This window comes from Akebia trifoliata, chromosome 4 (genome assembly GCF_017979445.1).
Source record: "Akebia trifoliata isolate Shusen 1 chromosome 4, ASM1797944v1, whole genome shotgun sequence".
Classification (NCBI taxonomy): Eukaryota; Viridiplantae; Streptophyta; class Magnoliopsida; order Ranunculales; family Lardizabalaceae; genus Akebia; species Akebia trifoliata.
In genome coordinates this window covers 7,670,339-7,694,702 of record NC_141378.1, presented here as the reverse complement: position 1 = coordinate 7,694,702, position 24,364 = coordinate 7,670,339, and the positions used below count along the sequence as shown (strand labels likewise).

The 24,364-nt window shown below is 35.5% G+C and overlaps 1 protein-coding gene and 1 pseudogene across 2 annotated transcripts; one reads left to right on the top strand and one right to left on the bottom strand.

Moving 5' to 3' along the window:
- Nucleotides 1–16,973, top strand: LOC147403444 (E3 ubiquitin protein ligase DRIP2-like). 2 transcript variants are annotated; one of them, XR_015177489.1, is made up of 9 exons: nt 1–240; nt 332–568; nt 2,421–2,520; nt 5,393–5,726; nt 6,240–6,688; nt 6,946–6,996; nt 14,307–14,379; nt 14,558–14,655; nt 16,442–16,579. XR_015177489.1 is itself a non-coding variant. In XM_086439032.1 (8 exons), the coding sequence occupies exons 2-8, from the start codon at nt 454–456 to the stop codon at nt 16,622–16,624; spliced, it is 1,305 nt and encodes a 434-aa protein (XP_086295158.1). In that variant the 5' UTR covers nt 3–240; nt 332–453; the 3' UTR covers nt 16,625–16,973. The 2 variants fall into 2 exon arrangements, 1 of the variants encoding a protein (XP_086295158.1); XM_086439032.1 differs by lacking the exon at nt 14,558–14,655 and having other exon boundaries at nt 3–240; nt 16,442–16,973.
- A 3,680-nt stretch (nt 16,974–20,653) lies between these two features.
- On the bottom strand, nt 20,654–21,891 carry LOC147403443 (PRA1 family protein F3 pseudogene; annotated as a pseudogene).
- Between the last annotated feature and the right edge of the window lie 2,473 nt (nt 21,892–24,364).

Sequence of the window (24,364 nt, the reverse complement as noted above, 5' to 3'; positions counted from 1 at the left end):
TATCTCAAAGCCTTTAACTCTAACGAAGCTCCCGAACAGTAGAACTCGTCTTTCGTAAAGAAAAAACCTCTCTTCGGTCGTCAAATCTCTCGATTCCAAGCCTCGAATACACCATCCACTACTCTCGTGTCCAAATCCAACAAAAATCCACGTTAATTCTTCGCAAATAATCGAAACCCATCTCCAAATTACCTCCAAAACGGATTTTTTTTTCCTTCAAATCTTCACAGATCAAGACCGGTTTGTGTCTCAAAATAAAAACCCAGTCTTTCTTGTTTATTTGCGCCTCGTCGTCTCTACTTTCTCTCATTGTTTTTCGTGTTGAATGCAGTTGTAAAGGGAGAGAGAGAAGAGGCATGGAAGCAAATTTGATTTTTCGTCGTTGTTTGTTGCTAACATGCACATTATGCGTACGTCCGTAAAGCTACGCCGAGGGATTGCGAAGTTGAGGAGATGGCGAGTCAGGTGGTGAAGGTTAAGAGGGAGACTCTTGCGGCTTGCATGACATGCCCTCTCTGCAATAAGTTGTTGAGGGAAGCTACGACCATATCTGAATGCCTTCACACGTGTAAGATTCTCCCCTCGCCTCTTACCCCTCATGTTCTCAATTTCGTCTCTTTCTGCTTGTTTTGATCTGGGTTTCGTATTTTTTCATGATCTGCGTCGTTTTTTGATCTGGGTATCTCGTATTTTTCATTTTTACGATCTGGGTTCTTCGTATTATGCGGTTTTATGATCTGGGTTGATCATATTTTGTGTTTTTGTGATCTGGGTTTCTCTCCGTCTATAAATTTATGATTTTGATAGATAAAGGAAAATAAATTATTATGGTTTGTGGTCTTGTTCTGATATTTGGTTTATCTCGTAAGGTTTGAGGTTGATGGTTACGGTTAGACTTACCAAAAATGGATTTTGTGGTTTGTTAGGCTTTAAAATATGTGTGTTTGGTTAATTAGTTGTCTTTTTAATTTTTGTGGTTCTTGATGTTATAAAGGTATGATGGATAATTAGACCAATGGATAGTTAGATTGTAAAAGAGATTGATTTATTGCTTCTTCTTTTTTTTTTTTTTTCCCCCTCCTTTTTAATGATCTTGTAACTGCCTTTGAGGTCTAGAAACAGAGTTTGTTGTTAAAACAATGTAGAAAGATTTGATTGAAGATGAAACAGTTCGTTGGGTGAGTTTTATTATGAGGAACAAAACTCTGTTTCTTCACAATTTATTCACATCTGTTGACTAAACATATTTTCATAATCTGAACATTTTCACTTCACTGTAGCTGTCACATATGAAGCTGCTTGAATCTGTACTTTTAGGGGCAATCTGCATTTTTTTTACTTGCATATGCATGGGTTTTAAACCTAGATCTGTCTAATTAAGCAATTCTGTGACATTTTGGTCATGGATGCTGTTCATAGATTTTGATTGAGAATGAGATTGGGTTCCTTGATGCATTTAACAGCTTTGATGAACTTTTGTGGGTTTTCTAGAAACTTCTGCATTTCATAGGGAAGAACATGGTTGTGGTTCAGTTTTCTTTTTTTGTTTAGAGGACTAATGCAGAAAAAAGAAGAGATTAACCAATAAAAGAAAAATTGTAGAATAATAAGTGTTCAATTCTATAAGTCTTCAATTTTATAAGCACTTCCCTTGGAAAATGTCTTACAGGAATGTGATTAGATCATTTTACTGGTTAGACAGCTGTCTTTAAATTTATCCATCTCTCACTCCTCTCACCTCTTTTGGGTTCCATAGTCTTTCTACTGTTTGATCTTTCATCACTTAATTGAGAAATCTTAGGCATGGTAGTGCTGTATTTCCCCAAAATGTTGGTGTACTTTTTAGAATGAATAAGCTGACATACAACTATTTTTTTTCAGTTATTAGTTATATATTATTATTATTATGATTTTAATTGGCAGTTGACTTTTCTAGAGAAGTTTCACCTAGTCCGTGGCACAAAAGGTCTTTTCATTCCTTCTTATTTTATAAAGTGAAGTGTGCCTGGATAAAATAAAATGGAGTTTAAAGATATTTGGTGTGCTGTTAGATATCAAATGTGATTCAGAAAAGTAAATTTCCTTTTTAACTTATGTCAGTGTCAATTTATCAAATACAAAACTACAAATTCTTGGAATTACCTTTGATGATGATGAGGATGATTATCAAAATTTACTATATGGTACACCTAACATTAGATAGAGTATTTTTATAGAGAATATAGTGCTTAATGTATGGAACTTGTCCCGGGACTTGTCGATTTTTCTGGGTTGTGGGATCATGTAGCTACACTTCTGTTGGTGAGAGACATTAACAGGCGTTTAGCGTTTATATTAAACAATTTTTGTAGAATCTCTTTAACTCTATCAATAGGATAAAGCTTTGTTGATGATGATGATTTTTTTTATTTTCAAACCAGTTTGCAGGAAATGCATATACGAGAAACTCACAGATGAGGAGGTAGATTGCTGTCCGATATGCAATCTCGATCTGGGCTGTGTTCCGGTGGAGAAGCTTAGGTAAAATCCTTCTTTCTGACCTCATGTACACATACCATATGGTCTCTCTCTCTTCGTGTGTATATATATATATTTTGGTTTTAGGAATTTATGTTTTGGTTATTTTCTTTATCTATACTATGAGCCTCTTTGCCATATGAAAGTGATTCTGTACTTGAAGGTGATATTGTTAGTTAAATAAAAGTTATTTTGAATTCTGATTACTCTTTATTCTATTTTAGTTTACCTTTAATCAGTTATAAGTGAATTTTATCACTAGGAAGAAAATATATTCAGGGATTGCACCAATATATATTTTTACTGTCTAAAAAAAAAATTTTTTGACCCTCTCAATTTTTTAAACCATTTCTGCCTTCTCAACAAAAAAAAAAAAAAAAAAAATCCCAAAAAATCTTATGGTCCTCCAAAAGGGCCATTACCTTAACTTCATTTGCATTTCACAACCCTAAACATTTGGAAAATTGTGTTGAATTTTAAATTGTGCTGAGTATACCAAACTCTTATTTTTGAACAAATTTTTGTTCTGAATGCAGTTACAAACACTACTTTTTCCCTAGCTTCCCTACCCAATATACGCATGGCCTAGATGTAGATTATGTGCTTCTACCTCATGCTCTCCATGCAGCGTATGGACTGGTGGTGCACAATTTCATCAAGCCTAGGAAATCCAATCACCATGACTGAGGCTACATATGCTTAGATTGTTTAATTTATTATAATACAGATATAGAACAGGATTTTTAAAGATATTTATAAAGTGAATATTCCTTTCTAAAGGCCCTAGTATTATCTGCATAGTAACTCATTTCCTTTATGCTTGAGGCTTCCACTGCGAAGGCTTTTGTAAAGACACTCAATTTTTCAGAAAGTTTGAGGTCTCGGACACTTGTTGGACTCGTGTCAACGCACACTTCTAAATAATCCCCAATTTCATCAAATATTTTGTTTTCAGCGATTATTTATTTTTTGTTATGTACATATTGTTTATCGGACATGAGCTAAAGTGTTTTTTTGAAAGTCTATCACAGCACAAATCAAACTCTTATTTTTTTGGAATCAGATTCGTGGGGGTGAGTGCTTCTCACACTTTGTATCAGTGTCTGACACCGCCACACTTGTCTGCTTCTATGCTACATGGCTAGATGATGTAGGGTAGCATGGGTTCTTAGATTTTGTTGGATATTTATTTTTATTTTTTATAAGAACTTCTAGGTTCTTCAATTATAAAATAATTACAAAAAAAGGGAAACATTGTGATGGATTAATGTAGATCTCTCGCTGGAATTGTCAACGTTTTGGATATCAAGTACGGACAAATTGGCTCCTCAATAATTGTGTGCTTACATGTTGCCTCAATAAACTTACAGAAGTATGGGAATGTCACAAAAGTATCACTATCGACTCACTAACTATTACTAACATAATAGAAAAGAACTATCTTTACCGTATATTTTCCCCAGTTCTGTTGCTACTGCAGGCCTTTGCAATCGATCGGATCTTATAGACATCCCTATTGCCTCAATAGAATTAGAGAAGTACGGGCATCTCGCAAAAATATCACTATCAACGATCCTTTCTAGCTTTCTTTCTTTTTGAGTTAAAAATTATGGGCTGAAGCATTTCAAACTAAACAGCACATGTCCTAGATTCTTTTTTGAGTGAGCTAGCTAATTAGGGTATGTTTGATTGCATGGAAAGTGACTTTCCATGGAATTTGAAATCCATGGAAAATTAGTTGTGGAAAATAGGTAGGGTTGAAAAATCAAATTCCATTGTTTGATTTCACTTGGATAAAATCATGGAAAAATATGAGAAAAAAGAAGAAGAGGAGAAAGAGGAAGAAGATGAGAGGAGGGGGAGAGGAAGAAGAAGATGATGAGGAAGAGGGAGGGGGGAGGATGTGGTGACGGTGGCGACGGCGAAAACGGCGATGGTGGCGGCGAAAACGGAGGTAAGTGAGGAAGATGGGGGGAGAACGTGGTGGTGGTGGTGGCGGAAGAGATGAGGGATGGAGAAGAAGGAGAAGAAGAAGAGAGAGAGAGAGAAGGTGGTTGGAGACGGAGCCGACGGCGACGGCGATGGTAACGACGGCGATGACGACGACGACGAGATTAGTGTAATGGTGGTGGTGGTAGGGAAGAATTGAGGATGGAAAATATGGGTGGATTTCATTTTCCCACCCATATGGGTGGGAAAGTGAAATCCATGATTTAGTGGACTTTTTGAATGGGGTGGAAAATGAATTTCCATTTCCACGTGCAATCAAACACTTGAAAAATGTCATTTTCCATGGAAATTGATTTTCCGCTCTATTTTCCATGTGCAATCAAACATACCCTTAGTTTTATGTGGAGGATCTGGTTATCCATTGGATATCCAAAGTTTGTTCCTTTTTACTTGAGATGAAAAATGGCTTGATCTAGAAACCTATCTACTTTTTTCTGGATAAAGAATCGCTAGTGAAATCAAGGCCTTATTTTCAATTTGTGCACAAGCCATTGTTTAACTATTAGAAATTGTGGAGCCTACTTTTGTGTACCATGTGCATGTCCATTATTAGAATTGTTGGTGACTTGGTGCTGTAGGCTTGTTTCACTTGCCACTTTGGGGCTAATAATAAATCCAAGATGGTACATCGACAAGCTTGTGAAGTTTTCCTTATGAAGGGTAAGCATTGAAAGATAGTTTGTATTGGTTGCAGCTCTCTGATCATTTTCAAATATCTTCATAGCCCGGCCGGGTCTGTTTAGATGTTCTTTTATTGCAGGCCGGTTTGCCTATTCGTCTATACTTAATTATGTCCAAAGTCTTCCATGATTCGAAGATAGCACACATTGTTCAAGAAAGTGCTTTGTTTTTTGGTAATGTGCAGGCCAGACCACAATTTAGAAGATGTAAGGGCCAAGATTTTCCCTTTCAAAAGAAGAAAGGTGAAGGGACCCGAAGTTGTGCCTTCAATTTCATTGCCAGTTAGAAGAAAGGAAAGATCACTCTCATCACTGGTGGTCAGCACTCCCCGAGTGTCGACGCAGACGGGTTTTACTGGAAGAAGAACAAAAGCTGTTGCTAGAAAAGCTGCTGCTTTACGGGGATCTAGTTTTTCCATTGATGAATCTATTAAAAAAGAACAAGATTCTCTGGATGATCGCCCAGAGAGCTCAAGCTCACCTGAGACTTTAAACAAGTTTGCGCAAAATCGAAGGCAGGTAAAAGAGGATGCACGTTGGTTTGTTTTGCCTTGTATTAGTGACTTTTTTCCTTTTTTAAGATGCAAATATCATTCTGTTTCAGATTGTGTCACATAACAGTTCTGCCTTTACTTTATTTTAGAGAGCTCCTAACTGCACCTCAACTTTTACTTATTACACCCCAATTAAAAATAAAGAAAATAAAGGAATGTTTGAGACTAAGTAAAAGTTGGGGTGCCAATCAAAGCTCTCTTGTTTTTAATTCAAGATTCCTATTTTTTGGGTTTAGGATTTTGTATGAGCCTAATCATAATTGTAAACAACTACTGAAGTTGTTTGACCGAGTGGTATTATGTTTTGTAATGTTGAGATTATAATTTGTGCCAAACGTTGGTAATGTTTGAAGAGTGTGTTTTAATCTTTAATTGGGGTATGATAAATAATTTAAGAAAAGGTGTAATTTGAAGTGCGAATAGCAGTTCTCTTATTTTACTAAGATTTTTTTGCATGCATAATTATTGTCCTGTGCAGAATTTTTCCAGTGCCGAGCCATCTGACCATCACACACCAAATAAAGGTACAGACAACGGTTCCGAACCATGGGAAGGGAAAGTCGATCTCTGGAAACCCTTAAACTGCTTAGTTGAGGCTGCAAATAGAACAAAGTCTTTTAAGTACAATTCACAAGGTTCTGTTGTCAAATCAGAACCGACCAATGCCCCAGACAATGAAGTACATGTGCCTAAAACCAAAGTTAGAGAGCATGTTCACAAGATTAAAGGCCAGGATGACAAGAAAGGCACAACTCAAGCCATTCCAGGGTTGGTGAAGCCTAAAAAGTTGCATAGGATGGGCCGAAAAAGGACAGCCGCTTCAAAGGATTTAGGCTTCTCGGCTCAAGCTGTACTTGATGCTAAGGGTGTTAAACGTGACAGAAGAACTAGTCCAATTTGGTTCACATTGGTGGCTTCTGAAGAACAGTAAGAAACTATTTCAAGTCTGAAATTTAATTTTTATTTTTTATTTTTTTGGGATGTCAAATCAAATTTTAGAGAGCTTCTATTGTCACACCAAATTTTACTAACCACACCCCAAGATGATTGCTAATTCTATGGTGATTTACACATGAATTGGGGTGCTGTTAGCAAAACTTGGTGAGGCAATAGAATCTCTCAAATTTTATTGTCATATCTTTTTCTTCTATGTTGTTTCATGATGCCATTGTAAATGGTTTCAGGGAAGGAGATACACGCTTACCACAGATATCTGCATGTTACTTGAGGATAAAGTTAGTTCCTTGAAACCCCTACCCACTTTGTAGATATAGTTTGACTTCTTTTTCTGCTTAAATATGTTGTTTAATTTGGCCCCTTAAACTTTATTTCTAAATGATATCATAGTAATACATGTATATTGACTCATGCATGGATATATATGGTATCGTATACTTATTTTTCTGTTTGTATGTAAGTTTCTATGTCTCAAGTGGATTGTTTGGTTCACTCTAGAATCAAGTATACCATGTTAATCAATTTTGGTAGGGATTATTTAGTGATATTAATACATTAGAGAAAATATGGTAACTTTTGGCTATGTTTTACTTGACACCATTGGATAAGATATCAACACAGTTTTCTGTAGGCACATATCTTGTATTGAGTATAGTGTAAATGTTTGACTTCTTCTAGATGATAGGGATACCATTTCCCAGAAAATGTTGCATTTTAGATGTTTATTCTGCATTGCCTGGATCCTTCACCCCCTAAGATACTTATGTTGACATGACCATGGGTATGGGTTAGCCCTAGCCAGATATTTATAATCAAATAATAATAAAAAAGGCATAACTTATTTTAAGAGTTTAACCATGTTGTCTTGGGCTTGGCACACTAAGATTAGGGTGTTGAGCAAGTCTAGCACTTGGACTCATACCATTCCCAAGTAATATAGCATTCGTTGGATAGAAGCTGCTATGTTTATCAGGAAAATTCTGATCTAATTTTTCCTTATTCTCCTCAATTATTACTCATACAATATGCATCTAAGAACTTACCGAGCAAACCATTTATCTAAGTGAAACTGTTACTAGCTTGGTAAGGATAAAAACGAACATTACAAAATGATGATGTTAAGATGGATAAGTGGAAAGACCACGAAAGACAAAATCAGGAATGAGTGTACTAAATGAATGACTCTGATAGGAGATAAATAAGAGAGAGTCGTTTTAGATGGGTTGGACATGCACAAGTAAAGGATTTAAAGGGCTAGAGGAAGGTCGATAAAAGATATGAACAGAGGAATATGAAATGATAGGAAGAAACATACCTTTACTAAAGATATGGTTCATGATAGAGTTAAATGGCAAAATAGAATATGTTGTCAACCTCCATAGTTTAGACAAGGAAAAAAAAATCTTCTTCATGTTAAAAAAGAACCCATCTCAGAACACTTTGTACTTGTGGTAAATGGTTACTATTAAGGTTTAAACCGAAATGGTCTTGATCAGAACCGGAATGCCCTGCTGAAACAATCCGAAATGACGCGTGAGACTTTGAATCGTGGTTAGGATCATATTGTATATTAGTGCTTAAAATCAAAATACCATCACATATACTTTGATGAATAACCAATAAAGAGGTGTTGGTCTTGATTCATCATGTGCATAAAGATTCTTGATGCTTTAGATAATCGAATAACTTCACCAACCATTCATACAAGTCATTTTCGAGTTTGCCGGCTGTTTTCTATTTGTCCACAAGATGAATTTAAATCTGATGGTACCCACTTCGCAAATCTATCTTCAAAAAGATGCTTGCCCCAATGCAACATGTCCATCATGTCATCCATGAGAGGAATCAAAAACTGATATTTGATGGTTGTCCGATTAGTAGCTCTACTGTCAATGCAAATCCTCTTATGAATTATCCTTTCTCTCTGTAAAGAATGCATGGATAGCACATGTGCTCATTCTTCCTTCGCTAACCCCTCTTATAGTAGCTCTTCAACCCGGTTTGCGATTCATCACCTTCTTTGGGATTCACCTTGTAACATGACAAATTGGGTAGCGATGATGCCAATTCAAAATCAATGTGATGCTAGATTGTGCAAGCGGGTGCTTTTTTTTTGGAAAGATAATCTTGAGGTTAGGCAAACCCCCAACCAGCTATATTATGTAAGAAATATTTACTTTCTTACATAGACTTCCTCAATGATGTTAACGAGATCATTGGGAAGAGAACCAAGGAGAAGGACTATTTCACTCTCAGAATTGAGGATAGAAGCAAGGTAGTCCACAATCTTGTTAGTCTCCCACTATACAAAACAAAAGGAAACATTTACAATTCTTGCTCCTAATTCTTTAATCTCTTTAACTATTAAATATTAAACAGTAGATTTCAATTTTTATATACTTTTCTATTTCAGGACTTTAATTTTATGTTTTTTGAGCTTGTTTTGATGTTTTATTAGCCTATGATGTTAGTATAGGTGTTAGGGGGCAATTTGATAACTTTATGTTGATTTTTTTAATGAGTTTTCATCGGTTGAAAATTCAAGGGAAATAAAGTTACGGGATTGGGACATAGATGGTATTTCTATCTTTATTTTATTTAAGTTGTTTTAAGTTTATTTACAACCATTGGATCTCTTTATTCTAGTTGGATGGTTGAGATTAGATTTAGGGTTTAGAGAACATTATAAATACTTGCTTCTTGCTGTAATTTTCTTCAATGATGAATAAAATTGTAATTGAAGTTTTGATATTTCCATTGACGGTGTGGTGTGAGGTCATTTTGGAGTGAGTCCAATATAATATTTTTTTTTTTCTTGATTTTCTTTTAGTTCCTTGTTCTTGATTTTCGTAATTCTTGATTCTTGAAACCCTTTCTTGATTTTTGATTCTTGAATCATTTATCCTTTCTCTTAATCTTTAACTTTTTTCATCTATCCTATTGAAATTGTCGTAATTGCAAGAAAAATATATTTTACTTTTGGGTTTACCTATCCTTACTCAATCCTAAACCAAATCTTTAACTCAATCCCAACTAGATTTCCCTAAATCCCCTATTTTGACTAAATTAAATTCCATTTTCTTATCTCTTCTTATCGTACTGCATCACTATCCCTTTAACTAGCCAAGGAATAGCGTTTTTCCCCTCAACACAATTGACACCCTGGGAGTCTGATGTAGCTGAAGTGTCTGAATCAATAGATTTAATTGATAAACAAGCAATAGCTTGAAAAAGATAAAGGGAAGAGATAGAAATTAAGTAACTAAAAGTGAATAAAGTTTGCAAAAGAGAATTGAATTGATATGTTATGTATTGAATTTCGTTTTTGAATCTCCTTGTATAGATAATTTCATCATAACAACTTAAAAACCTTCTAAAATACTAAAAAGTAATTTTCCTAACTATCAATAACATAATAACAATTTTCTAAACCTATTACAACTCAATTTGGACACTTCTAAGTACTTATAATTATAGTTTAAAGAATAAAAACGAATTTAGACAAAAAATAGAAACTAAACAAGGAATAGTACTCCTAAAGTAACTATGAAATAGAAATCCTACTAGAACTAGAAAATAGAAAAAAGTTTTGCTAAAATTAAGAGACTACTTAAGACTCTCTAAGTAGAATTGTAGATGTCCTACTTCAGAGTCAAAAGCCACTCTTAGTCTTTGGCATTCATGGTTCAAAAGAATGATCTTCTAGCCGGTCTTTCTTTCTTTTTTCCCCTTTGTGAGTGTTCATGTGTGTGTGATTTCCATCTATCCCCATGGTATCATACCACTCTTTATTTGTGTAATGTATAATTATTTCCAAAAGAAGATTAGACTAAACAACATGTAGCTGGTACCTCTCCACCCTGTTTGAACCATTGGATGTGGTATTGCCTCAGGTGTGGTTCTTCTCTGAGACCAAGCTTCACAGCCATATCTACTGACAAATAAAAGCTTCATAATTATCTCTTTATAGACGATATTCTATCCACTATGATAACTAGGAATTGGTTTCCATTTGAAGTATGTTGAGTGTCGATAATATTGGATTGGATCCAACCATTCTTGCCCAAAACCTTGGGTGAAGTCAATATCCCCTTTTGGATATTCGCACGCACTATTTCCCCGTCACCGATCCTTTGGAATCATACACATACTCTCCTTTTTGTAGGCATGGTTCAAAGTTTTGTTCCATTTCAGAATGTTTCGACCTGTTTTGATCGAGACTGCAACGAAACATTGAATGATTCAGAAGTGTTTTTGATTGTTTCATAAATGTTTTGTTTGAGACCATCTTGGTTTTTCTCCTGACCAAAACATTGCCCCAAGGCAAGATTTTAAACCTTGTTTGCACAGGTAACATTCTCCTCCTTCATATTTCTCTTCCTTACCTTTCTCCATGTGATTAGAGTGGGTGATGTTCTGTGTGGGACACACAAAAGTAATGCCTGGATTCTTAGCAATAGAAACATACTTTGCCTTGAATGTTTCTAGTAGTTGAATTGAACAATTTTTAACTTATATTAAATAAAAGAAAATAAAAAAAGAATTGAACATTTAGAACTATTACTTGGATCACCTGTTAGGCCATGCATTTCCCTGAAGGTTTTGTGTGCCTTGTCAACCTTAATCCGCACTAGGGATGTCTTGGGTACTGGTGTATTCTGTGCTTGCAACCTTATCCTCTGTAGGTTCTCATCCAATTTCCGTGATAGCTTGTAAACTTCATTAACATCCCATACCATCTGGCATTAAATTTTTTTTTAACTAATGCCTTTCAGACTGGTGAGAAAATGACCCAGAAGTATTATGTTCACCTATTGTAACCCTGCTTACGTGCACAATGTATGGAATTTTGTGTAAGCTCTCACATCATATTTTTCTATCTTAAATTCAAACACATTTGCTAAAAATTTAGTTTCATGAGGACGGAAGAAATCTTGTTCACAAGGGAATTCTTTAATTTCATGCCCCGAATCAATTTTTTTCCTTCCCTTCCCAAATCTTAACTGTTTGGAGGTCTAAGCACCATCTCAAGGAAATATGATAAATCGAGATGCATCTAGCTTTACCTTTTGGGGATTCAAGACACCAAATAAATCAAATGTAAATTATATTTATTCTATCCTCTCAATGGAACTATCTATGTCCAAGTGTCCGTGAAATTCTTGAAACTTTGACTGAAAAATATTAAACATTATTCAGATTTTCATCTTTACCAATAAATAAATAAACATTAAAAATTATTCCCACGATCACTGCGGTTGCCTAGATATCAATGTCACCTGTCATTTCTCTGATAATCCCCTTTGATTACTGTAAAAATCCATCAAGTCCGCCCCTTTCATGAATTTCCCAGAAATCTGCGATCTCCATGGAAATCATTGAAACCACTGTTTGCATCATCCCTATAAAATTTGATGCCATCACTACCCCATCTTGTCAAATCATTCCCACGGTCATTACCCCAATTTCGAGGGTGCTTGCAACCTCCTTGGAGTTCATGGAAAACACAATCACTTTCTTCATTGTGGTATCTTGTCTTTGATCTCGTCTATGGGTGATCATCGCCTTCTCGTTACACCGAGGATTTCCTAATGGGGATACCTTCAATAGAAGTGTCCTCATCTAATTTTGGCTGATCTTCATCTTCCCAATTTTGGCTTCTATGTTGCTCCAAAAGTTGCATAAGCCTGATAGAACTTATGCAACTCATTTCAGTCGCACGTCAAACTCTTTTATTTGATCCATGCGATTGATGAGGTCTTGATTGTTTTCTCTCCTTGGCAACACTTTTTGTCGATCAAAGTCGGAGCTCCAAGCCTTAGAGCACACTCTCATACCAAAATGATGCAAGCCCTAACAAAACTGAAGTAAAGTCAACAAATCAAAAAATGGATTGCCGAGCAAAAAATGACTCACAAAAGCCTAGAATAACTGCCAAAAGGTCACGTAGGGTTTCAACTTTCGACCACCTAAACTCACAAAACAGTAACATGAATAGCCTTCCATTCTTACATGATTTTGGCTCCTTTTATTCTAAAAAATGTAAAATGTCTAAACTACCCCTCATTAATGGCATAAAACATAAGTACTCCTATATTAGTTAGTAATGTATCAAATTACTCTCGTTATTAATTCTTCCTCAACTTTAAAAAGAAATAAAACAAATAAATCCCTAACTACCTTTGCCTATTAAATCTGTTTTCACTTCGAGTACCTTAATTCTACAAGTGTAGGAATACTCTCAGCATGGCCCATGTATCTCCTCTTATTCCTATGCCTCAAGTGTATTCTTCATTGAACAATGTTTAAAAATAACTCCGCCATCTTTTCATAGTCTCTTCATTTTTTACCAAAATTCTCTCATCATCGCCCATAATGCTTCTAACATGATCCGGGTCTTCAGTTTTTCTCATTGTACTTGTGCCAGCCTATAGCTTTTTAATACTTGTATAAATGTCTGTTGAATTCTATTCATTTTGCATATGTTACTTTAAATTAATTTTTTTCCCAAAATAATGGGTTGAGTGTTCTGACCATGATTGTTCTATCACTTCCTGCCATATCAGTGCATTTTCCAATGTCGAGGCGATCATTCTCCAAACTTCTATAAGTTGGTTAATTTTTTTTTTTAACTTTTCCATGTCGAACTAAACTTCCTTGAATTTATTTTGTATTTTAATTGACTAAGTTTAGAGCTAATACAAAGTTTACAAACCTTTTAGTCTTCTGTTGGATAGAAAAAACACCACCCTTTTGTGGGCTTCTCACCCACAAAACACGGCAGCTTTGCTTAACTGCCAATTTAATAAATTGAACTTCAACACTACTAACAAGATTAGTGATTGACAATGATTTAGGGACTCCAAAGCAGCTTTGATTTCTCTTTCTAATATCCTCCAACTTATTACATTATTTTATAACTTTTTATAATGTGATGTTAAAACTACAGAATTGTGTTAAGATATTTAACATTCAAGTCAGATGAAATAACAACTTCCCAAATGATATAGTTGCTTCAAATATATAAATGGCACTCAAATTGGAAAGCTGAGCTAGACAATAGAAACTTAAGTGAGACTCAACTAAGAAACCTTTCTGAGCCCATCATGGACTCAACTAAGGTATATTGGCTGGATCATGGGCCTCTGGGCTGTTTTTAGTGGGCCTGTAGATTATCTGCATATGAACTGTCCAGCATTCCATTCTTCCTTACGGCCTTTTCCATGGCTTCTATAATTGATGCTTATTCTCTTTTCCCAATCAATGGCCAATTCTTCATTATCTTTTGCTAAAAAGATAGCTCAGGAGCATATTTAGCTATTCATTTTCCTTCTTTTTTTCAACCTTAGCTTCTTATTGGTTCTTCGCAGCTTGTTCGAATGATAGATTTCAATGTTATTTGATTGCCAAGAGATGAAAATGAGCTGGTTTATGAATCTATTTCACCAAATTTTAGCTAATAATATCTCTTGCAACTTTGTTATTTTAAAAGTTTAGAGATGGATTTGGTATTGGCTTTAATGGACATTCCTCAAACTGTCCACAAATATCTTATTTCATATTGACTTTTTTTGTTTCTTGATCATAGGGATGGTAATTTACCCGTTTCATTCATCCAAAAGTATCTAATGAAGAAACTTAATCTTACAAGTGAAGCTGAGGTGAGTTCATCTTTCTCTTTTCAAAAATCAAATAATAATTATTAATATTTAGTATTTTTCTGTACTGCAAGCCCAGTAACATCTAATGAAATAGCTGGAAAATGGTTGATATTTTGTTTTGTTGTTAAGATGCATTGTGACCTCAGATTTATTGCTTTTCCACCATTATTTTAACCAGGGACGGAACCAGGATTTTCTTCTAGGGACGGCAAAAGTATAGTAAACTGGTGATATTGAAGAGCTTGAAGATGACTTGTTTTGGGGAGGAAATTCAAGGTTTTTTTTTTTTGTTAGAGGTTAAAGAAAAGGGCATTTAAGTCAGTTTTCATTAGTATACAAGAGAAGACCTGTGTCAATGGGACAAGGTCAACGGTTTAAAAACACAGGGTATCTCAAAGATTCAACAGAATGCATACATGCCCCCTTCACTTCATTCTTCTCTAATAGACTAATGCATAATGACCCAAATACCATCGTCTTTAATCTGAAACCAAAAACCCTTCTCTCCCTGAATCCAGTCATCTTTAACCTCCTATGTATAATCTTTTAGCCTAGTCTTCAACCGTGTCAATTTAGCCTTCAAACCAAAAGAACAAGATAGAATTTTTAAAGTAGAAGATGATGAAAATTTTTGATAAAAAAATGTAGGATTTTCTACGAGGATTAAGGCAAGGTTAAAACAATTGATTGAAGATAAAGCTAAATAGATTAGAGCTTGAAGATGACTGATGTTAGTAAGAATACTTATGGATTTTTGGTTGTAGATTGGAAATAAGGGTATTTAGGGCTTTTTGTTGTCACTTTAAAGAGAAGAAAAATGTCAAAGGAGCTATATCATTAGTTTGATAACACATGGGTATATCAAATATTCACCTAAATATAGAGGGGTGTCTAAATCATCCATAAAATTGAAGGGAGGGGAGCATGTATCAGCAATTTGAAAACAAAGGGGTATCTCAAATATTCACCAAAATGTCAGGGGTGTCTAAATCACCCAAAAAATGTGTGTGTGTGTGTGTGTGGTGGGGGGGAGGGACTGCTCCCACTCGCCTCCCCTGGCTCCACCCCTGGTTTTAACTTCTAATTACCCTGTTTTAACCATTTTTAGTGGCGTTATGGTGGTCTTAGGCATTGTTCTAGAAACTGGACTGAATCAGTGACCTGACTGGTTTCTGTAATAAAGTCGGTCAGTGGTTCAACCATTGAACTTCTGGTTTTTGCCGACGGTTTTAAATTACAAAATTTTGAAATGTTTCCTTCTTAAAATAAGTTGATTTAGGAAAGTCACATTATATTTTTCAATTCTTTAATAAATATAAGTTGGTCCAACCACTGACCATTTAATAAATATAAATGGGGTTAATGATACAAAATGAAATCTGGCAAATTAGGCTGTATTAGAACTTTGGCAAATTGGTCAACTCCATCTCAATGTGATTGACCAAAGTTTAGAAATTGTTCTGCTTGCCACTCAACTGGTTTTACATTGTATGAGTTTGCTGGGTTTCCTTAGCAGAAAAAAATTGACAAAATTTGAGATTAGTACATGTATGTGATGAGGCAGGTAATTTGTATATGGTTTTGCTTTTGGACCCACATTGAGATGATACCAGGGTTAATTTTTAGTGAAGATAACCTTCTCATAATGGAGATCATCCACAACAAAAATTAGCTGATTCTGAAATTTCTAACCATATCAAAAGTGATGGAAGGTTGAAACAATCTGGACTGACCATTTCAGCAGAAATTTTTTTTTTTGTTGTCACGATGATCTCAATTATGACCAAAAACCAGCTTTCCATTCATCTTGAAATGGGCCCTACAAGTAGTATTGACAGTTGCATCCCAACTCACTTGATGGCGTTGTGTGCACCAAGCACAACTGAGTCGACCTAGAGAGTCGATAAACCTAACTTAGTGAGTTTATCTGTAACAACCACGATTACTTTAGTTCTGCTGAATTAAAATCGGAGAAGAGATAATTCCATAAGTGGAATTGAGAAAATCGACAGTTTCTGTATGTTTCTGTTTTGATTGATGGGTTTGTATATTGTTTTTGTAGGTGGAGATAACATGTCAGGGTCAGCCAGTGGTACCCTCATTGCACTTACATAACTTAGTGGATTTCTGGCTACAGACCGCATCGACTTCACAGAGAGTACAGGCATCTGTGGGCACCTCTGCCAAGGATTTCCTGATGGTTCTGGCCTATGCTCGGAAGGTTCAGCCCCCCTTAAATATATAACTACTCGTCATTCTTTTCTCATCTACCTCTTCAATAATCTATATATATATATATATATATATATATATATATGGGGATTTGGATTTTACCTACTGGTCCCTTCAATCTAGGTGATTTGGTTAAGACACATATCTTCGTTGCATGGGTAAAATTTTTAAGTATTTACGTGTGTTTACGGCAAGAACATATACCTTGTGTGTGAGCTCTGATGTATGTTGTGTCATTGCGTGTGCATTTGCACATTTTCTTATACTGATCTGTCTATGGTTCCGCACATTCGACGTATTTGTAACCAAATGAATTATTATTACTATGAATACTAATTTACAGGCATTCATGCATTTAATTACACAGGACGCCGCCAATATAAGCTTCCATTTTCTTCTCTTCTTTCCTCTTTTAAGGTCTCTATGTATGATTGTAGGTGGATATATGATTATTACTCGTTTTAGTGGAAAATCACACTCCGAAAAGTTATTTTTTTTACATTTTGTCAGGAAAATATTCATGCCTAATTCCCCAGGAAAAAATGATTCTCATAATTGTGGGGAAATTTTAATGTGCTCCCATCCCCTAAAATCAACACCAATCTCTCTTTTTTCAGACTTTCAAGGTAGTCCATGAAGACAATTTCCTCGAGAAATTGATTTTTTGGATAAAATATTGACACCCCTAGAATATTTGTTTTTCTCTTTATGGGCATTCATTCCTCTTTAGATTCATGGAACTGATGGATGTTAATGCATATATGGTGTGATCTTGGTTGGTCCTGATTGAATATTGTTTCCGGTTAGCATTAGAGAGGTGGGTGGTGGGGTGTATGAAGAGGAATTCGGAAAGGTCATGTTTCCTCGGCCCTTCAACTCATGCATAGGGGTTGGGCCATGTTGTGGTAGGGCTGTCTAGGACTAAACTTGAAAACTAGTCCGTTTCAATCTAATACATCCAGTTTTGGATCAAGGATTTGGATTTTAATGACGAATCCATTGACAGTCCTAATGGGTGGTTTCAAGGAGGATTTTTGTGTGATCATCAAAAGCAATCCACTAAAAATTGTAGTTCCAATTTTAGAGCATTGGTTTAGATCTCATTTATTTCAATTTTTACCATATACAGGTATTATATGGTGTGGATCCTAAAACCCTTAACAAAGACTGAGGGAACTCAACATGGATCCAAATTTATTTTCGGACAATTTCCCCTCTAAATTTTGGTGAATAATTGAGGTACCCACATTTTCAAACTGATTATATCAATTGTAATGAAAATAACCTAAATAATCTGATTGTAATGAAAATAACCTAAATATTTTATTGATTTAATACTTCCCCAAACTAGTCATCTTCAAGCTCTTCAAACTCTAAAGGTAAATTATTTTTCAGAAAGAGAGAGGTCTTGAGTTCAAGTCTCTTGACCACTCAAAGATTTATACCTGCTGATACGTGTTGTTTGTAGGGTATTGCATGTAGCCAGGGGATTTGGGCAAGATATGGTGTTGCCTTGCCCATGCTAGTTGGTCCCTTTTTCATTTGATAAAGTAAAGTAAAGCACTTGACGTGGCATGTGAATAGAACCATAGATATTTTCCTTATGTATCCCAAAGAAAAAGAAGATCTATGATTCTATGCGCGGCAGTTTATCACGACTCTCTTCAAAACTGTCTTGGTTGTGGTTTTTGAGAAGGAAAATCAGGTTTTATTTCTTGGCTTAAGGTTGGGAGACAAATAGCATATATGAGCAGGAAAAAGAGTCAAGATGCACGTCATCAGTTTGATCTCAAATATTCACCAAAACACAACGGAAAATGATACGACTTTCCTCCATAAACGTGTCCCCAGAAGAATTACATTGACAGTTATTGAAAAACAATTTCATACGAGAGAAGAGTGTGTGTGGTTCTATTTCTGTATGGGAGGTGTAGGTCGAGTGTATATATATATATATCTATCTATAGGGATTAAAATCACTTATTTTGACTTTGTAACTCCATGTTTATGTGAACAGTAACTTTTCACATAATTCTATAGGTGATATAAGATCAATCTCCAAACCGTACATACAACTTTTCTCATAATTCCTTTGGTAATCTATAAGATCGATAATGAAATCTTATTTACTCACTCAAAATCATGTATTTTAATCATTGCTATTTTACAAAAACCCATTTTAAAAAAGTGAAGGTATTTCAAATTATGTTTTAAAAAAGTAGAGGTATTTCAAATTATTTTTGACACTGACAAAAAATCAGGGAAAACTTCTAAAAAGTTGTGGCATTTCCAATTCTGCTTGATTACGGCGTGTCTATGCACCATGGGCGGATCTCCCCACCTCATGTGTGTGTATGAGAGAGACCAAAATTTACAATGTACTCAATTATAGTCCCTACGAACTAACATAAAAAATAAAAATTTAATAGAGTGTATGGATGTAATTTTGAGATTCGAAAGGTTTATCAATGTCAGGGAGTATAGATCCATAACAGGCATATAAAAATTATTATACACCAAATAATATTGGAAATGTCAGCTTGAGAAAGATGGAATTCTAATGTTTTTTTACCCGGATAACTAATTGAATTGTTGCAAGCGAAATGAATGATCCAGGAGAGTTTTGGAAGAAGTGATATTTTACTAAGCTGTCCCATGAGGAATAAAGAGCGTCTATGCACATTAAAGTTTTCAGTGCAATCGAAGTGGTTCAGTCATATAGACAATTCGATCCAGCACCGAAGGTTGAAGCCTGTACCCAGCATAGTTTCTCTTCTGAGCTCAAGAGAGAACTAGTTATATTACCTTACAATACTCACAGAGATTCCTTGCAGACATCAAAGCCAAGATTTACTGCTCCGAGTCTCGTGGTTTCTGTCCGGTTTTGCACTTTTTCTGTATCATTGAATTCTTCACCAAAACAACATACAAATTGCACAAGAACAATATTTGCGACAGCGTGAACCAATAATCCCCCATTACTTCCATCAGTGAAGCAATGTGAGTGTATCGACACTTCATTCTCATTCTTACTAGTTTAATTTCATGTCACTTCATATGATGCATGTCCAAAAATGTCCATTGGCTGCTTTTTTACTGGAATCACATGAGAATTTGAAGGAACCGAGCAATAAGGTGATGATCACGGGTGAAGCGGTGGTGAACAAGGTTCAAAAATCTGGTCTTGAGACAATGTCTAAAGAAAGAAAACCGAAACATCACAAAACAACTCCGAAATATCGAACATTTCAGGATTGATATCTTTTTTTCTATTCCCAATTTGGGCAGTACAAATAGCACGCTTTCCGACTAGTAGACAACTAAGCAGGAGTTCTTCCAACATCCCTTAGAACTGATAAAGCAAGAAATCTAAAACATGGTTGTGAGGTTCCAAAAAGGAGGTTTTCACTCATAAACCCAGAGAAGAAGTAGAGATGAAGATATAACCCATGCGGTGTGTTGTTACCACATCCTACGTCCAAACCCCCTTGAACCCAACTTCATTTGTTAACCACTAACCCTATACCTATCAAAAAAATAAAATGAAAGAGGTGTCTTAGTAAAAACTTGGAAAAGCTGGAAGAAGAGATGGATTCAGTGCTTGTAGAGATGGTCCGACTAAATAAGATTTTGAATGGGAAATTCAAATATCCGAAATTGGAGGAGAACCAATCAGGTAAATGTTACTTCCCTCTCAGCTTCATTTCATGATTATCTTAAAGTTTAACATTAAGTTTCTTTTACAGAATCAAATACAGGAACATGATTCACTCAACCAACCCCTACTACTCAGGATCATCCTTTGATAATGATGATCTTTACATCTTCCATTTTCCTCCACCATTTCATGATCATCTTGAAAAGAACATTAATTTTCTATTCAAGGGTGAAAATGCTTAGTTGGAATCATCTTTAATCATGCAATCAGCCAAACACGTGGAATATATAGGCAGAGATTTCTTGCGTATATGTACAACACTAGAAAGAAATGGAATACTTAAAGATAGAACAAGAGCTTAACTTTCACATAAAGCTAATGCCGAAAGCATAATTTCCTCAAAAAATTAAAATTCATCCTTAAGGCTTGAATCAGAAGTACAGCAATTTCGTTTTAGATTGTCTAAAATAAAGATGCCTCATCACACAACATTTACAAGCAGAAATGAAGAACCAAAAACACACATAAAAAAAACAAAACTCAAATAAAGAAAAGATGAAGAAATACAACTTAGACTCGATGAATTCATATTAGAACTCAAATCCCCTGACAATTGGTTGAACAAATATTTAAAAAAATGCGCGTGGAGGAGAATCACACCTCTTTGAATCCGAAACATTTACAGCATAATCAAGGAATCACCACCGAAGATCGAATAAACAAGATTCAATGGCACTTGCATCAAATATAACCATGAAACAGTAAATTCAAACATGGTTATAAGCCGTTCGCATCTGACTACCAACAAAGGAATAAAGTCCTCCAGCGACAACTTCTTGTTCATCGTGAAACTGATCTTCTGTAACCCTAAATGCCGCATGTAAAGCAACCATCACAATTCCAATTATAAGCGAAACAAGAACATTGAATCCCACATGAGTAAAAGCTAGGGCAACAACCGTAACCACACTGAGACCAATCAAAAGTAAACGATCATCGAATGTCCGATTGAACACCATAAGCGGCCCGTCTCGGAAGAAATAGAGAAAGAACCAAGCCACAAACACGATCAAGAACACAATCATTGATATCGGATGCCATAAAAGACTCAAGAACAGTATAATTAAGACGATTAGGGCATAATTAACGCGGAAATAGCTGAGATTACTCTTGATTCGGGTCATCGCTTCGGTATAACCGTCCGGTCGACCAAACGAAGATGGATCTGCGAGTTCTCTCCATGGCCTTCGTGAGGCGATGAACGATTTTCCTCTCTCTTTTGCTAGAGAGATGAATTCGAACCCTCGATTCGAATTCGAAGTCGAAGCTGGTGATGCAGGGATGGTTCCGTAACCTGTTTGTGCAGTCGAAGACATTGTAGAAGAAACCCTAACCCTAGATTGGGTAAATTTCGATGATCGAAGAGAATTACTGCAGAGAAATAGCAGATGAGGTAGAAACCCTAAACATCGAATTTCAAAAACACGAATCCTAACCCTAGATCCAGATTTTTAAATAATCGATCTGAGACTGACAGATCACGAACTTGAATGTTTCGGGGGTTAGGATTTCCATTAGAGACGATCAAAAGTCTGGGTTTTAAACAAAGCGACGATAACTGGAAATTAGCCTAAAGTTTAATATGAAGTTAAGGTAACTCGACCGAGTTTTTGAGTCAACTCGGAAAACAAAATCTTTTTGACTGATTCAATAGGGCTGTCAATTGATCGGATCAGACAAAATCCAATCCAATCCGAATATGGATCGAGGATCCGATGTGACAAACTATCAAGTCGGTTCTAGATCAATCATGTCTCCTGTCGGCAGCAACGACCTCGATGCAAAGAAAACCATTGCTCTGATGTGGCAATACATAGAAAACCATTGAATTTTAAATTTATATGATTATCTATTTAAATATAGGTTGGGACAACTCATATGTTCACACACAATGATGATCGTATTCGTATACATGTGAGATTCAACTATTGAGATTTATCTAAGAGATCTGACATACATTTTTTATCCCAACTATTGGATCTCACATATACAAGGTCACGATTGTGTGTGAACATATGAATTCACTTTTCATGAGTCTATCGATCCCAACCTTTAAAATATTCAAATTCAATTAGTATCAATCTAATTGTTTAACGGATCATTTTTTTTATCTGAATAATGACGTTGAATAACAAAAAATGATCCTTAAAGATCCTTTCAATTCATGTTGAATTGGTTCGTGGTTTGATCCTATCCTCATGAGATTGATCCTGACCCCGATCTGGACCCAATGAATTGATAGCCCTCGGTTTGGCATGTATGTGAGATTTACCGCTAATCAAATTTAGTGTATGATTAATGAAACATATAAAATCTTAAAGCTTCATTATTACCATTATTATTAATTTAAATTACTAGAATTTAATAATTGAAAGACTAATAATCCTCCCATGTTGCTCATCTTCTTTTCCCATACCTTTCACCAAACCAAAACAAACTTTCCAGCTAATGCCCCGTACCCACCCACCTACCTATATGGGAAAACTAAAGGTGTCGTTTGCATGTGCTCGAAAAGGAAAATAGAAGGCCATCTTTGTAGTTTTACGAGGAAAAAGAGGGTATTTTGGGAATGTGATTATGGACTATGGTTTTGGGATCCAACCAAATTAAAGCGAGATCAAAGCAAAATCTGACCAATTTGAAAAAAAAATTGGTGCAATCATCCATTACATGTTTCAAAAATGGATATTATTGTATTTTTCAAGATAAAAAATAAAAAAATATTCGAATAGCAGTCAAGGTCAACAAGCAAAAACTACGGTCATCACCTTAAAAAAAGAGACTCACGGACTGCCCGTTAAAACTCCTGCAGTTGCCAAGCCTGGCCAAAAGTAGCACTAAAACGTAAAAATTAGATGGAGAATAACTTTGATGTGACATCTTCATAAAAAAAAAATGATATATGAAGAGCTCAGTGTCTAGATACCATCCTCTCTTGCATATTTTTTTTTAACACCTTTAACATTTCTTTTGAATCCTCTTAGAGTGAATTTACACCACACTAATCCTTAGGCTACGTGCAATCCCCTCCCCTCACATGTATCAAGTCTCATCAACCTTGACTGTTATCTTAAACGCTTGCGAGAATGGTAGAGAGCGTCATTGGAAAGGGTAAAACATCACATTCAAAGACCTTGAAAGTAGACGGCCACTAAACTCCCAAATCTAAAGAAAGTGTATTTTTCTTTTCTTTGCACTTTTTTTCCCCAACATGGCACTTTTAACTGTTTAAAATGCTTCAATGTGCTACAGAAAAAGTAGCACTGAGAAGTCGCTGTCACCCTTAGTGGGGTCACTAAGGTCAACCTACGTGAAACACCTCTTATTACGAAAGATGAAGAGAGAAAAAAAAATGGTAAAATCAATAATAAGAATCAACCATAAAAAATCATCAAAGCTAATAATAACTATCTTGGATAAAGCCTGTATGTTTGTACTCTGGATTAAAAAACAAAAAACAAAAATAGTTCACAGGGTAGCATTGCTCTCTATTATCTCCATGATGTAGATGATAAATTAGTGTCTGAGGCTTCATCTTGGTCCTTTCTATCTTTCTTTCAGGTGAAATTATTCTAATTTGTGATCACTAAATAAAGTTGGGCAAGAATAATAGCCCTAAGTTTTGAATTTTCTAGCCTACTCATATCTCCAATTTCATATGCATGCACACACACTTCAGTAGATAGCATCTTTAGGCACTTAAACCCATATTTCAGAACATAAATGTGTTCCATGCACATAACCCCAAGAACAAAAAAAAAACAAACTAAAAACTCAGACAAACCTTCAGGTTCACCCTTCTTAGTAAAATGTATTCTCTTGGCATACGTCCATGAGAGCTCGAACTGAAAGTGATGTAATCAAACTTATGGTTGACACTCCCATATGCAATGAGCTTGCTTGCAGGCAGGTCAATCGTCTCTTTCTTCCACTGGAGGTGGAATGGGGCGACATCAAGAAGCTACTCTGAAAGCTGGATTCGCTGTTTTATTTTTCCCAGAAAATGTTCCATACTAATGGATTCGGGTCCATAAC